At 38.5% G+C, this 11,216-nt stretch overlaps 2 protein-coding genes across 5 annotated transcripts; one reads left to right on the forward strand and one right to left on the reverse strand.

The window, feature by feature from the left end:
- Window positions 1-89: 89 nt before the first annotated feature.
- On the forward strand, window positions 90-877 carry LOC133720758 (ribonuclease S-2-like). Its single transcript, XM_062147226.1, has 2 exons — window positions 90-335; window positions 437-877. Exons 1-2 carry the CDS (start codon window positions 90-92, stop codon window positions 875-877), a joined length of 687 nt encoding a protein of 228 aa, XP_062003210.1.
- A 168-nt stretch (window positions 878-1,045) lies between these two features.
- Window positions 1,046-8,194, reverse strand: LOC133720169 (uncharacterized). Of its 4 annotated transcripts, none has more exons than XM_062146356.1 (8): window positions 8,054-8,194; window positions 6,631-7,940; window positions 6,147-6,503; window positions 5,806-5,854; window positions 4,715-5,358; window positions 4,231-4,587; window positions 3,890-3,938; window positions 1,761-2,707 (listed from the first exon to the last, which is right to left on the reverse strand). In XM_062146356.1, the coding sequence occupies exons 2-8, from the start codon at window positions 7,927-7,929 to the stop codon at window positions 2,223-2,225; spliced, it is 3,240 nt and encodes a 1,079-aa protein (XP_062002340.1). In that variant the 5' UTR covers window positions 7,930-7,940; window positions 8,054-8,194; the 3' UTR covers window positions 1,761-2,222. The 4 variants fall into 4 exon arrangements, with proteins under 4 accessions (XP_062002341.1, XP_062002340.1, XP_062002339.1 ...); XM_062146355.1 differs by having other exon boundaries at window positions 6,631-7,944; window positions 8,054-8,188; XM_062146357.1 differs by lacking the exon at window positions 1,761-2,707 and adding an exon at window positions 1,046-1,367 and having other exon boundaries at window positions 6,631-8,188.
- Between the last annotated feature and the right edge of the window lie 3,022 nt (window positions 8,195-11,216).

Below are 11,216 nucleotides of genomic sequence, written 5' to 3' on the forward strand. Positions count from 1 at the left end.
AACCTCCTCGATCGATCATCATCTGTGCACTACTCTATCTTCATCCATCATTTCATCATTTGGTTAGAGTTATATCCTTGGTGTTAATCATGGATATGGCATTGCTAAGTACAATAGCCGTGCTGCTTGTTTCTGCTTTTTCATCAGGTGCTAAAGCCGCCAATAAGTACGACTACTTCCAGTTTGTCCAGCAATGGCCGGCTACATTCTGCCATCATAATCCGGATTGTGTCCGGAATCCCCCGCGGAATACTTTTACAATTCATGGCCTTTGGCCAAGTAATGACACGACACCTGAAAAGCCATGCGTTGGCACACCCTTTAGTCCAGCTGAGGTATTGCATGCATGGAATAAATTTCATTTTTCTCAATTTCTGCATGTTGTTTTTCTTTACGTGCTGAATGGATTGATTGATCACGATATGAACTTGATTAGATGTTTGCTGCCGAAAACCATGGTTTGAAAGACTATTTTCTGCCGCAAGCATGGCCCCAGTTAATTGCTCGTTTCACCAACATGCAATTCTGGCGGACCGAATATAACAAGCACGGTACCTGCTCGGAGAACAAACTCAAGCAGACGGAGTATTTTAGGACAGCTCACTGGGCGTGGGTTCGATTCAATGCATATATTCTGTTTGCAAACTCGCAAATCCACCCTGGTGGTGACTATCATAAAGCTGACCTTGAACAAGCCATTCGGGCAGTCACTACTATGGACCCTCTGCTTATGTGCAAGAAGATCAAAGCCATGGGCAGTGATACGTGGCTATTGGAGGAAGTCATCATCTGTCTTGATGTTTTGGGAGGCCAACCGGTCCCTTGTCGCCCTCGATTGTCAACTTGCACCGATCCAACTATATATTATGGTTACTAATTAATTTATATATAGTTATATAAGTATGTTATTAGCTGGTGCATGTAATAAGCATGAGAAATGGACCGGATGATATACAATTTCGATTTCTTTGATATATAGTTTATTTCTAATGTACGTGATGATGAAGAATGATCTAATGAATTATAGTAATTTTACTCGAGTTAGTTTTCTTGCACATGAGAAACAAATTGATTATTGAATCTAATACATGACCGCACCAGAAACTGATACAAAGTCTTATTACAAACCGAGCTTTAATAAGCAGTTCATTAGGAGAACTAATCAAAATATTGGAGGGTGTATTCAGCAATCTTCTCCCACGATTTGAGAGTCTTGTCTTTGTAGTCAATTTTGTGCAGTGCAAGTCGAGTTATGGGGAAGCTCATGGTAGTAATGCTCTTATCCAGAATACTAACTTTTTCTTTTGCTTTTCTCCTCTCTTCTTCTGTCAGATTCCCATATAGCAGACTCAAATGTGGTCTAACACCTATGCAGAGGACACAGAAATCATATTCCATGGAATAAAAAATTAGTTACAAAACCACACAAGCTAAGTCTTTAAGTAATGCTTGATTAGAGTTTGCAGAGTAAAAGCATTGGCAAATCTAATATATATGTCTAAATGATCAGCATGAATTAATTGGTTTATCTAAAACGAGCAATTGATTTAAGTACTTCTATGGTATCGTATATTTCAGAGGACACGCATATGAATAACCTTCAGCATCAGATTTGAGGCTAGTATTGTGATGCAACACTAGCTAATAGCTAGCATCAAGAAATATGTCTTCATCAATTTTAAAGATAGCAAGATCGACGGCAGAAAGATTGACATTCTTTGTTTCAGTTCTACTATTAACTAGATTTTGTATTGCTTGACAACCAAAAAAAATTATTACTATAACTACAAGAAGCCATGGGCCATCAGAGTATCATCCCCTGAGTTCAAATTATAACCACATCTCAGCTCTAAAGTATGGAAAAGAACTTTCAAGTAGATAGCAAGAAGATTATTTATAAGGGGCGTGACCACTTACCCAATTTCAACATAAAAATTGATCACTTACTCCACTAAGAGTTTTTTAACCTCATTTACCCAATCTAACTTCTATTGACAGTTTTGCCCTCATTTTAATTAATAAATTACACTCCTCTCAGACTCTCTCTCTCTCTCTCTCTCTCTCTCTCTCTCTCTCTCTCTCTCTCTCTCTCTCTCTCTCTCTCTCTCTCTCTCTCTCTCTCTCTCTCTCTCGCATAAAACGATGACAGAGAGCAAGAAGCCTTTGATTCCGACGAAGCATAAATGGTTAGAATCGACGGATCACTGCTGAACGGATCACTCCTATTTCCAGAAGCAGCGGCCAGTGGAGGAGGCGTAGAGGAAGAGGGAGGAGAATCTGGAGATGGCGGCGAGGGAAGGAATCGGGTCGGGCCTAGACCCAGCAGAGGTCCTGGATGGCGCGGCGGGAGTTGTTGTTGGTGTCGACATCGAACCAGAGGACGGAGATGGAGCTGCCGGCGGTGAATGCGAAGAGGCCGGAGGGGCATGATGTCGGCAGATCCGAAGTTGTTGCAGTTGGGTGGGCCTGAAAGCATGCAATCCCAGCAGACCTGGACCTGGACGATGGACGAGGGAGGAGAAGGTAGGGCGGTGAAGGCGCAGCAGCAGCAGGAGGCTTTGTTTCTTATCCACGAGTGGATTCTGGAGAGTGAGATCGTCGGCGCCAATGAGGAGGATGAGTACAGCGACAGTGGAGGTGGTAGAGAAGTGGTGGGACACGTGTCTATACAAGGCTTGTGGTGTCGAGAATGCATGTGGGAAGTTGGCTGGGAAAGGAGGGAATATAATAGAGCAAATGAGAGGAGACAGAGACCCAAATTAGGGTTTTGCCAAGGGATCATAATATGAATATGTGATTACTGATTTGCATTGAAAAGTATGAGAAAATATGTAGAAATAAAAAGACTATTGGGGTTAATAATATGATTATTGGGGGGCAATAATAAAATTATTTATTTGGATAAACCTCCGAAAGCTTTCAAAATTCAAAATATCTTCATTTTTCACTAATTATTGATCCCCAATAAACTTGTTATTGGGGGGCAATAATATGATTACTGGATATTATTGGGGGGTAATAAAATCAGACGCCGGAATCCGGTCACCGGTCCCAGTAGCCGGATTCGAGATTCCAGTTACCAGTCGCCAGATTCCGGTCACTGGTCGCCGGAGTCCGCGGCCGGCCACTGGTCACCGGAGTCCGGCAAGGTCTCCTATCACTTCTCTATCTAAGTGACAAAGAAGGAGAGGGCAAAATTGTCCCAAAAATAAATAAAAAAGAATATAAAAAAATACTTAATTGGGTAATAGGGAAATAATCTCTTAGAGTGTTTGGGTAAGCGGACATTCTCTTAGAGTGTTTGGGTAAGTGGGCAATTTTTAAGCTAAAATTGGGTAAATGATCATTTCCCCTATTTATAATCATTAGTATGTCTCAAAGTACAAGGTCGTATCTGTTAACTTAAAAAATTGTTTTCTAATTTCCAACTAGCTTAGAATTAGAGTTTCATTATCATAATTACATATTCAAATAGTCTTCTTAGATTTCATAAGCAAAAACGAGATTTAAAAGCATAATGGATTTACAGTAGTAAATCTTTATGCCAGTGGGCCCTTCAATCAATACACTTGTACATTCAGTTTTGAACGAATGTTGTTTTCTTTTAGTGAAATCAGGACTTCAGAAAGAAGAAAAGCCAAGATAAAACCACCTCCCCCTGCGTCTTCTCTCAATCCCAACAGACACTAAAAACGTAAAATATAAAGACTTGTTTATTTCTTTAAAACCAAAAACAGTGTTGCATAATTTTTAGTTTTAGTTTTATCTATTCTCATCTTCTTTTTTTCATCAACTCTCATTTTAGATCTGGTATGTTTTTCATTCCTTCACGTTTGTTAAAAAACAAAACATTAGTGACCACACCAACTTCACAGTGAAAAGAACTTACCGTTGTGGAAACCAAAACATCTACCACAGGCTTCAGCTGCTCTATGTATCTGAGAAAAAGAAAAAAAAGAAAAAATTGATATGTACTTATGTAGTGGTATCACAGTAAAAATTGCAAATAGCAAATATGATGCTTGACTAACATCAGGAGGCCGGTGCCATAAATGAATAATTGCATAGAATCTCCAAAACAAATTCCAACCAGAAGTTTCACAGTTTTAAGTAACAAAATCGTGCACATTATGCATTTATCCCAGGATAAAATGGCACTGGAAAATACATGCATATCAAATCAAGACAACAAAAGATTAGAATGATATGAAGAAGTAGAAAATTGAATACCTTAAAGGACTCATCATCGGAAAAAACGGAGGAATCAATGAGGAGCGAAACACATTGGTAATAGAAACTCCTAATAACCACTTGGTTAACTTTAGCTTTGTACCCGGAAGTAACACAAGACTGAAGAGATCTGAACTCGTTAAGCACGTTCTCATGTGTCATTCGAATAGACCCCACAACGGTGATATGGGGCTCAATCTCCGGCCCACCAAACTCCAACCTAAGAGCCTTCATCACCTTCTTTATCTTGAGAGACACGTCATTCGGTGGTATGGCCCATACTGAATACGAGTGCCATTCATTGTCTACCATTGAATGACTAGGTGGAAAAGAGTACTTGAACAGAGAAAAGCCAGCCTATAAAATAGAGAAACATCTATAATTTGCACAATGCTGCATCTCTGAACTAAACATATAATTTAAACATAGTTATTGACGCATATTTTTGTCTATGACTTGAACAGAAAACATAGTAAGGAATTACATTTGTAGAATTATCTGTGTTCTCCAGCTTGTTGCCTCCCAAGATTGAAACTATACTGTAATTCCCATAGACAATAGCTGCAGAATCATTTTGCACGCCATCAATGGGAAGATACTTGAGAGTTTTGGTACTAAGGTTATATGAGAATATACGTCCACTTGTGTCCTTTGTCACCTCCATAAGAATCTCATCGCTATTCAAAAATCCCAACGGCTTTTCAGTGAGCTCGAAACATATGTGTTTAGTCCAAGGGCTCTTAGGACCATCAAATTCATCTCTCACCCATATTCCAAAAGATACACCATACGGTGAATTATCACTTTGCAATCCAACGAGAGCAATGGATTCATTCCACACTAGAAGGTGCATATTAAAAGGTACCTCAAATGGATCAGATAGACTACCCGGTAACAGCATATCATGAAATACCTCGTCACCCATATCGAACAAAATGATAATGTTCCTAATGGATTCCTCTTCCATCGCGTCAAACAAATGTACTTCCTTATGCAGCTCAAGTCCAGACCAATAACACATTCCCTTGAAGTACATCTGGAAGCGGTCAGGGAAAAGGATGGTAGATTGTGTTTCCAAAGAAAAAGTCTTCATCTCTCTCCAAGAATCGGTACTCAAGGTATATACAGCTGTTTCATTATCATAATTACATATTCAAATAGTCTTCTTAGATTTCATAAGCAAAAACGAGATTTAAAAGCATAATGGATTTACAGTAGTAAATCTTTATGCCAGTGGGCCCTTCAATCAATACACTTGTACATTCAGTTTTGAACGAATGTTGTTTTCTTTTAGTGAAATCAGGACTTCAGAAAGAAGAAAAGCCAAGATAAAACCACCTCCCCCTGCGTCTTCTCTCAATCCCAACAGACACTAAAAACGTAAAATATAAAGACTTGTTTATTTCTTTAAAACCAAAAACAGTGTTGCATAATTTTTAGTTTTAGTTTTATCTATTCTCATCTTCTTTTTTTCATCAACTCTCATTTTAGATCTGGTATGTTTTTCATTCCTTCACGTTTGTTAAAAAACAAAACATTAGTGACCACACCAACTTCACAGTGAAAAGAACTTACCGTTGTGGAAACCAAAACATCTACCACAGGCTTCAGCTGCTCTATGTATCTGAGAAAAAGAAAAAAAAGAAAAAATTGATATGTACTTATGTAGTGGTATCACAGTAAAAATTGCAAATAGCAAATATGATGCTTGACTAACATCAGGAGGCCGGTGCCATAAATGAATAATTGCATAGAATCTCCAAAACAAATTCCAACCAGAAGTTTCACAGTTTTAAGTAACAAAATCGTGCACATTATGCATTTATCCCAGGATAAAATGGCACTGGAAAATACATGCATATCAAATCAAGACAACAAAAGATTAGAATGATATGAAGAAGTAGAAAATTGAATACCTTAAAGGACTCATCATCGGAAAAAACGGAGGAATCAATGAGGAGCGAAACACATTGGTAATAGAAACTCCTAATAACCACTTGGTTAACTTTAGCTTTGTACCCGGAAGTAACACAAGACTGAAGAGATCTGAACTCGTTAAGCACGTTCTCATGTGTCATTCGAATAGACCCCACAACGGTGATATGGGGCTCAATCTCCGGCCCACCAAACTCCAACCTAAGAGCCTTCATCACCTTCTTTATCTTGAGAGACACGTCATTCGGTGGTATGGCCCATACTGAATACGAGTGCCATTCATTGTCTACCATTGAATGACTAGGTGGAAAAGAGTACTTGAACAGAGAAAAGCCAGCCTATAAAATAGAGAAACATCTATAATTTGCACAATGCTGCATCTCTGAACTAAACATATAATTTAAACATAGTTATTGACGCATATTTTTGTCTATGACTTGAACAGAAAACATAGTAAGGAATTACATTTGTAGAATTATCTGTGTTCTCCAGCTTGTTGCCTCCCAAGATTGAAACTATACTGTAATTCCCATAGACAATAGCTGCAGAATCATTTTGCACGCCATCAATGGGAAGATACTTGAGAGTTTTGGTACTAAGGTTATATGAGAATATACGTCCACTTGTGTCCTTTGTCACCTCCATAAGAATCTCATCGCTATTCAAAAATCCCAACGGCTTTTCAGTGAGCTCGAAACATATGTGTTTAGTCCAAGGGCTCTTAGGACCATCAAATTCATCTCTCACCCATATTCCAAAAGATACACCATACGGTGAATTATCACTTTGCAATCCAACGAGAGCAATGGATTCATTCCACACTAGAAGGTGCATATTAAAAGGTACCTCAAATGGATCAGATAGACTACCCGGTAACAGCATATCATGAAATACCTCGTCACCCATATCGAACAAAATGATAATGTTCCTAATGGATTCCTCTTCCATCGCGTCAAACAAATGTACTTCCTTATGCAGCTCAAGTCCAGACCAATAACACATTCCCTTGAAGTACATCTGGAAGCGGTCAGGGAAAAGGATGGTAGATTGTGTTTCCAAAGAAAAAGTCTTCATCTCTCTCCAAGAATCGGTACTCAAGGTATATACAGCTGTTTTCAGGGGAAAATTAATACGATATCCATCAAGAGATCTTTCTAGACAAGGATATCCAATGTTAACAACTTTGTAGTCATTAGACCTAGGATCATAGCCAAATCCCAAACTATCCATGTACTCTAGATGTATACTGTAGGGAACATCTTTAGGCCAACCCGGCCTGGTACCAATTATTTCTGGGGAATTGGGAAGGTATGGCTGAGGGGGAAGAGGCTTAAATTCATGAATTGCTGGGTTCCATAAAATCACCTCACCAGAAACAGCTGGAACTAGACAGATGATCTCATTACAATGGCCTATAATATGAAGTGATGAGCCTCTGGTCTCTAGACTCATAGAAGAAGGAATGTCAATCTCCTCTACCCCAGAAAGAAAGCTATGCCCTTCGCCACCACCATCAATATCATTGCGAAATTTAAGCAATGAGAATACCGCTTGAGTCTCACTATCAGTGTTATTGTCCTTGTGGACTAAACGCTTCAAAAGGACGGAAGGAGTAGAGCGATTGTTGTGCTTGGAAATGGACAAGTGCTTAGCTACGAACCTGGGATTGGTGATGAGAGAATGCCACCTTTTAGAAACGCACTTGAATCGCATCAAAGTTTTGGGAGGCAGAGTTGTTAGGATTTGTTCCACCACCTCTGTCATATTCACGTCTTCTATCTCCATTTATACACAAGCAAAAATGCCACCCAGGTCACAACACTCCCCATTTATAAATGTCCAGACAGAGTACGATTTCAAACAATAAATTAAAGAGCTTCAGAGTTACCTGTAGAGGAACAGATCGAGTTGACAGACAGAGATCTCTGTGCAGTCAAGAAATGAGAGAATTGAAATTACAGGGATTAAGAATTGAGACCAAAAGAATCCCTAGGGACCCAGAGGAATTTCTAGACTTTTTCGAATCTGCTGTGTTCCGAGTTCTGACCAAAAGAGGGTCCATTTCAATATATATATTAGTCTAACAGTAACAGTAAAATGTCAAAATTTTGAATCTGAACCGTTCATTGCATCTCTGACCGTTGGCTAGCGTTACGTGAAACTAAAAGGGAGAAAGGGAGCCCTTGTGGTCATTGCAGAGATCTCCCGCCTGGGTAAGCTTGATTTGGCCAACAAAGCTGCTTTAGTCGATTCGTGGAATGGTGGGTCGTGATGGTTGGGGAGAGAGAGAGAGAGAGAGAGAGAGAGAGAGAGAGAGAGAGAGAGAGAGGATGCTGTAGAGTATTCCAGAGAGTTTGGCAAGGAACACCCGTTTTGGTTTCTGGGGATGAGACGGTTACCCTGTCTGGACATTTATAAATGGGAGTGCTGTGATTCTATAACTAATGTTCTTATTGACACTTATTGTGTCTGAGTTTTTGGATTGATTAAATTGTGTACTTTATGATCATGTTGTTTGGAAGTTATTGTTTTTGTCATTGAGTTTGAGAATGGGGACTAGTGTGATGTTGAGAATGATGACAAGAGTGAGGAAAATTGGTTCGTAAACTATATAATCTATGCTATGTCGATACGATTAGGCATTGTCTGGTGATGCCAGACCTTAGTGTGCAAATTTGGAATCTTCAATATGTGTTTAACAGATTGACAAGAACTTGGTTTAAGTATTAGGTTTGCTGGGTATTCCTGTTGGCAACGCAGGCTCATTGTCATTGTTTGACTTGCATGCTTGTTTCTTCTACTTCCTCTGTTTTTCTTTTTTAAGTGGATCATAACCGGTCATAAAATGGATTTTGATTTGTTTATAGAAACTTTTTGATGATGTTTAAAGGGCTCCTACTTTACCTACTAAAGCACCGAGAGAGAGAGAGAGAAAGGAGAAGGTAAAGCATTATTCTATAACATCTTTCGAGTCTAATTATGGTATGTTGTGGAAACATTTTCTTCAATGTCTAATCTTTCTTTGTTTGATATATAGGACGATAATAAGAACAAGAAAGGTCTGGATGAAGATTATGAAGTATGTATCTTCGGATGCAAAATGCATCACTTGGTTCACCAACATGCTTTTGTTCCCTTGAGCTGGATTTCTTTTTTTCTTGAGATCTATATGTTATTTTCAGAAGCTGTTTTCCTAGGTTAGTATGTTCAGTTACAAGGAAAAAGTACTGAGTAGCTATTGTTATCAACCTTCTGCAGCAAGAGAATCTTCAAAACATAAAATGCAGATTCTGGCCCATGGTCATCCAAAGACAAGCAGAAGAATGAGGTGCATGTTTTGATTGCTGTTATTTCTATCTCTGCTACTATTTTATATTTCTTTGTAATACATTGAACTTTAATCTCCTATTCTCCTTGTATACACAAATATATGCATACCTTTATGACTCTTTTGAGGTTTTGTCTTATGTATTACAAAGAAACATAAAATAGTAGCAGAGATAAATGTACGTATCACATAAAATGTACGTTTCTGTGTTCATAAAAGTGCTGATTCATTAGCCTTGTGGTCCATATCATTGATCAGGCAGAAATCCTGTTCAGGAAACTTTGCTTGAAGTTGGATGCTCTTTCTCATTTCCACTTCACTCCAAAACCTGTATGCTCTCTCTCAATATAAGTTTTATGTATGATTACAAAAGTTAATTTCTCTCTTTGGTATTTACTTGTCATCTGCTATCTGTGGGACTGGTTATTGAGGTTATGTCTATACAAGATAATGTCTGCGCCCTAGTTATGGAAGAGGTAACGTGAACCTTACCTTCTTCTCCTTTGTAACTGTTATTTTGTTTTTCTTTTTCATTTTGGAGTATCATTTTCACTATGCTGAAGTCTGAAATAGACAATCATGCTCAAGCGTGTGACATATCTTCCTTGGGCAGCATGCACCTGTGGCGGTCTGTGATGAAGCAATGCTGGCTCCTGAGGAAGTATTTTCGGGCAAAGATGATAAGAAAGAAGCAGAACTTACACAGGTGGAGAGAAAAAGGAGGACAGCTAACAATAAAAGGAAATTTAAAGGTAAGTTTGGACAAGAGAAGTTTTATTGTCCACTTCTTTTTTCTCTCTTATCAATTATAAAGGTGGTATGGAGGAGTTTAGTATCCCTCTTGGGGCCAGAAGTCCAGAACCATTAGAGGTATTCTTGCTGCGTTAAGTTGCCATACATCGGCTCTTGTTAACAAGTGTTCAACCACTTTTTTGGCCAGATGCATGATTGCTTTTGTTATATACAAATTGAAACATCATCTGGCTTGGTGACTTATTGTAGATCTGGAATATATCTGTACTTTTGGTTACTCTAGCCATGTCATGCCTATTTTCTTTTACTTCCCGTGTTTGTGGTTATATGAATAAGATACTAATATCTGCATCAAGTTCTGATTCTGGACATCATTACAGCTGTGACAGCAAAAAGGATGGCAAAGAAGCCACGAGACGGCAACAAGGACGGCATATATAGAAGCCATGTGACAGCGAGGTGCAATCAGAAAATGATGGCAGTTTTGCAAGATAATTTGATTTAATCTTGGCCGCAATACGATGACTGCAAGGAAGGTCTTCAATTTCTGAAAGATGATCAATGGTTTAGTGTTCCAATTGTTCCCTGAGGCACTTCTCATTAATGTTGGTAAGCAGAGGTAGCTAAAGCTTCAAATGTCTTTGTATCTCAATGTTTTGGCTAAGACCAACTAATTGCCATCAAAACCTGTTCTTTGTGATGCACACTAACTTGAACAAAATATATTTCATTTTGATATTAAAGCCAATTTGGTTTTGAAAGAGAATGTAACCATTAGTTACCATGCTTTTGAAAAACTATGCTTCTTTTGTTTTTCTTTCTATTCAAATGAAGGTATATATGTTTCCGACTAATGCATTCTGTTTTATTCAAATTGAGGTACGTATGTTTCCATGTTTCTAACTAATGCATTTCTGTGTTATGCAGGCGTTATGGTTCTTATCAATATATAAACATTCGATCAAAGATA

The sequence above is a fragment of the Rosa rugosa genome, chromosome 7 (genome assembly GCF_958449725.1).
Source record: "Rosa rugosa chromosome 7, drRosRugo1.1, whole genome shotgun sequence".
Classification (NCBI taxonomy): Eukaryota; Viridiplantae; Streptophyta; class Magnoliopsida; order Rosales; family Rosaceae; genus Rosa; species Rosa rugosa.

What these genes read in the sequence shown, in the direction of transcription:
- LOC133720758 (XM_062147226.1), top strand. Translation starts at nt 90, where the DNA reads ATGGATATGGCATTGCTAAGTACAATAGCCGTGCTGCTTGTTTCTGCT. An exon ending in CACCCTTTAGTCCAGCTGAG is followed by an intron (nt 336 to 436) that starts GTATTGCATGCA and finishes GAACTTGATTAG; the next exon opens with ATGTTTGCTGCCGAAAACCA.
- LOC133720169 (XM_062146354.1), bottom strand. Translation starts at nt 7,950, where the DNA reads ATGGAGATAGAAGACGTGAATATGACAGAGGTGGTGGAACAAATCCTA. An exon ending in CCGATGATGAGTCCTTTAAG is followed by an intron (nt 3,939 to 4,230) that starts GTATTCAATTTT and finishes TCTTTTTCTCAG; the next exon opens with ATACATAGAGCAGCTGAAGC. An exon ending in ATGTTTTGGTTTCCACAACG is followed by an intron (nt 2,708 to 3,889) that starts GTAAGTTCTTTT and finishes CTCCTTTCCCAG; the next exon opens with CCAACTTCCCACATGCATTC.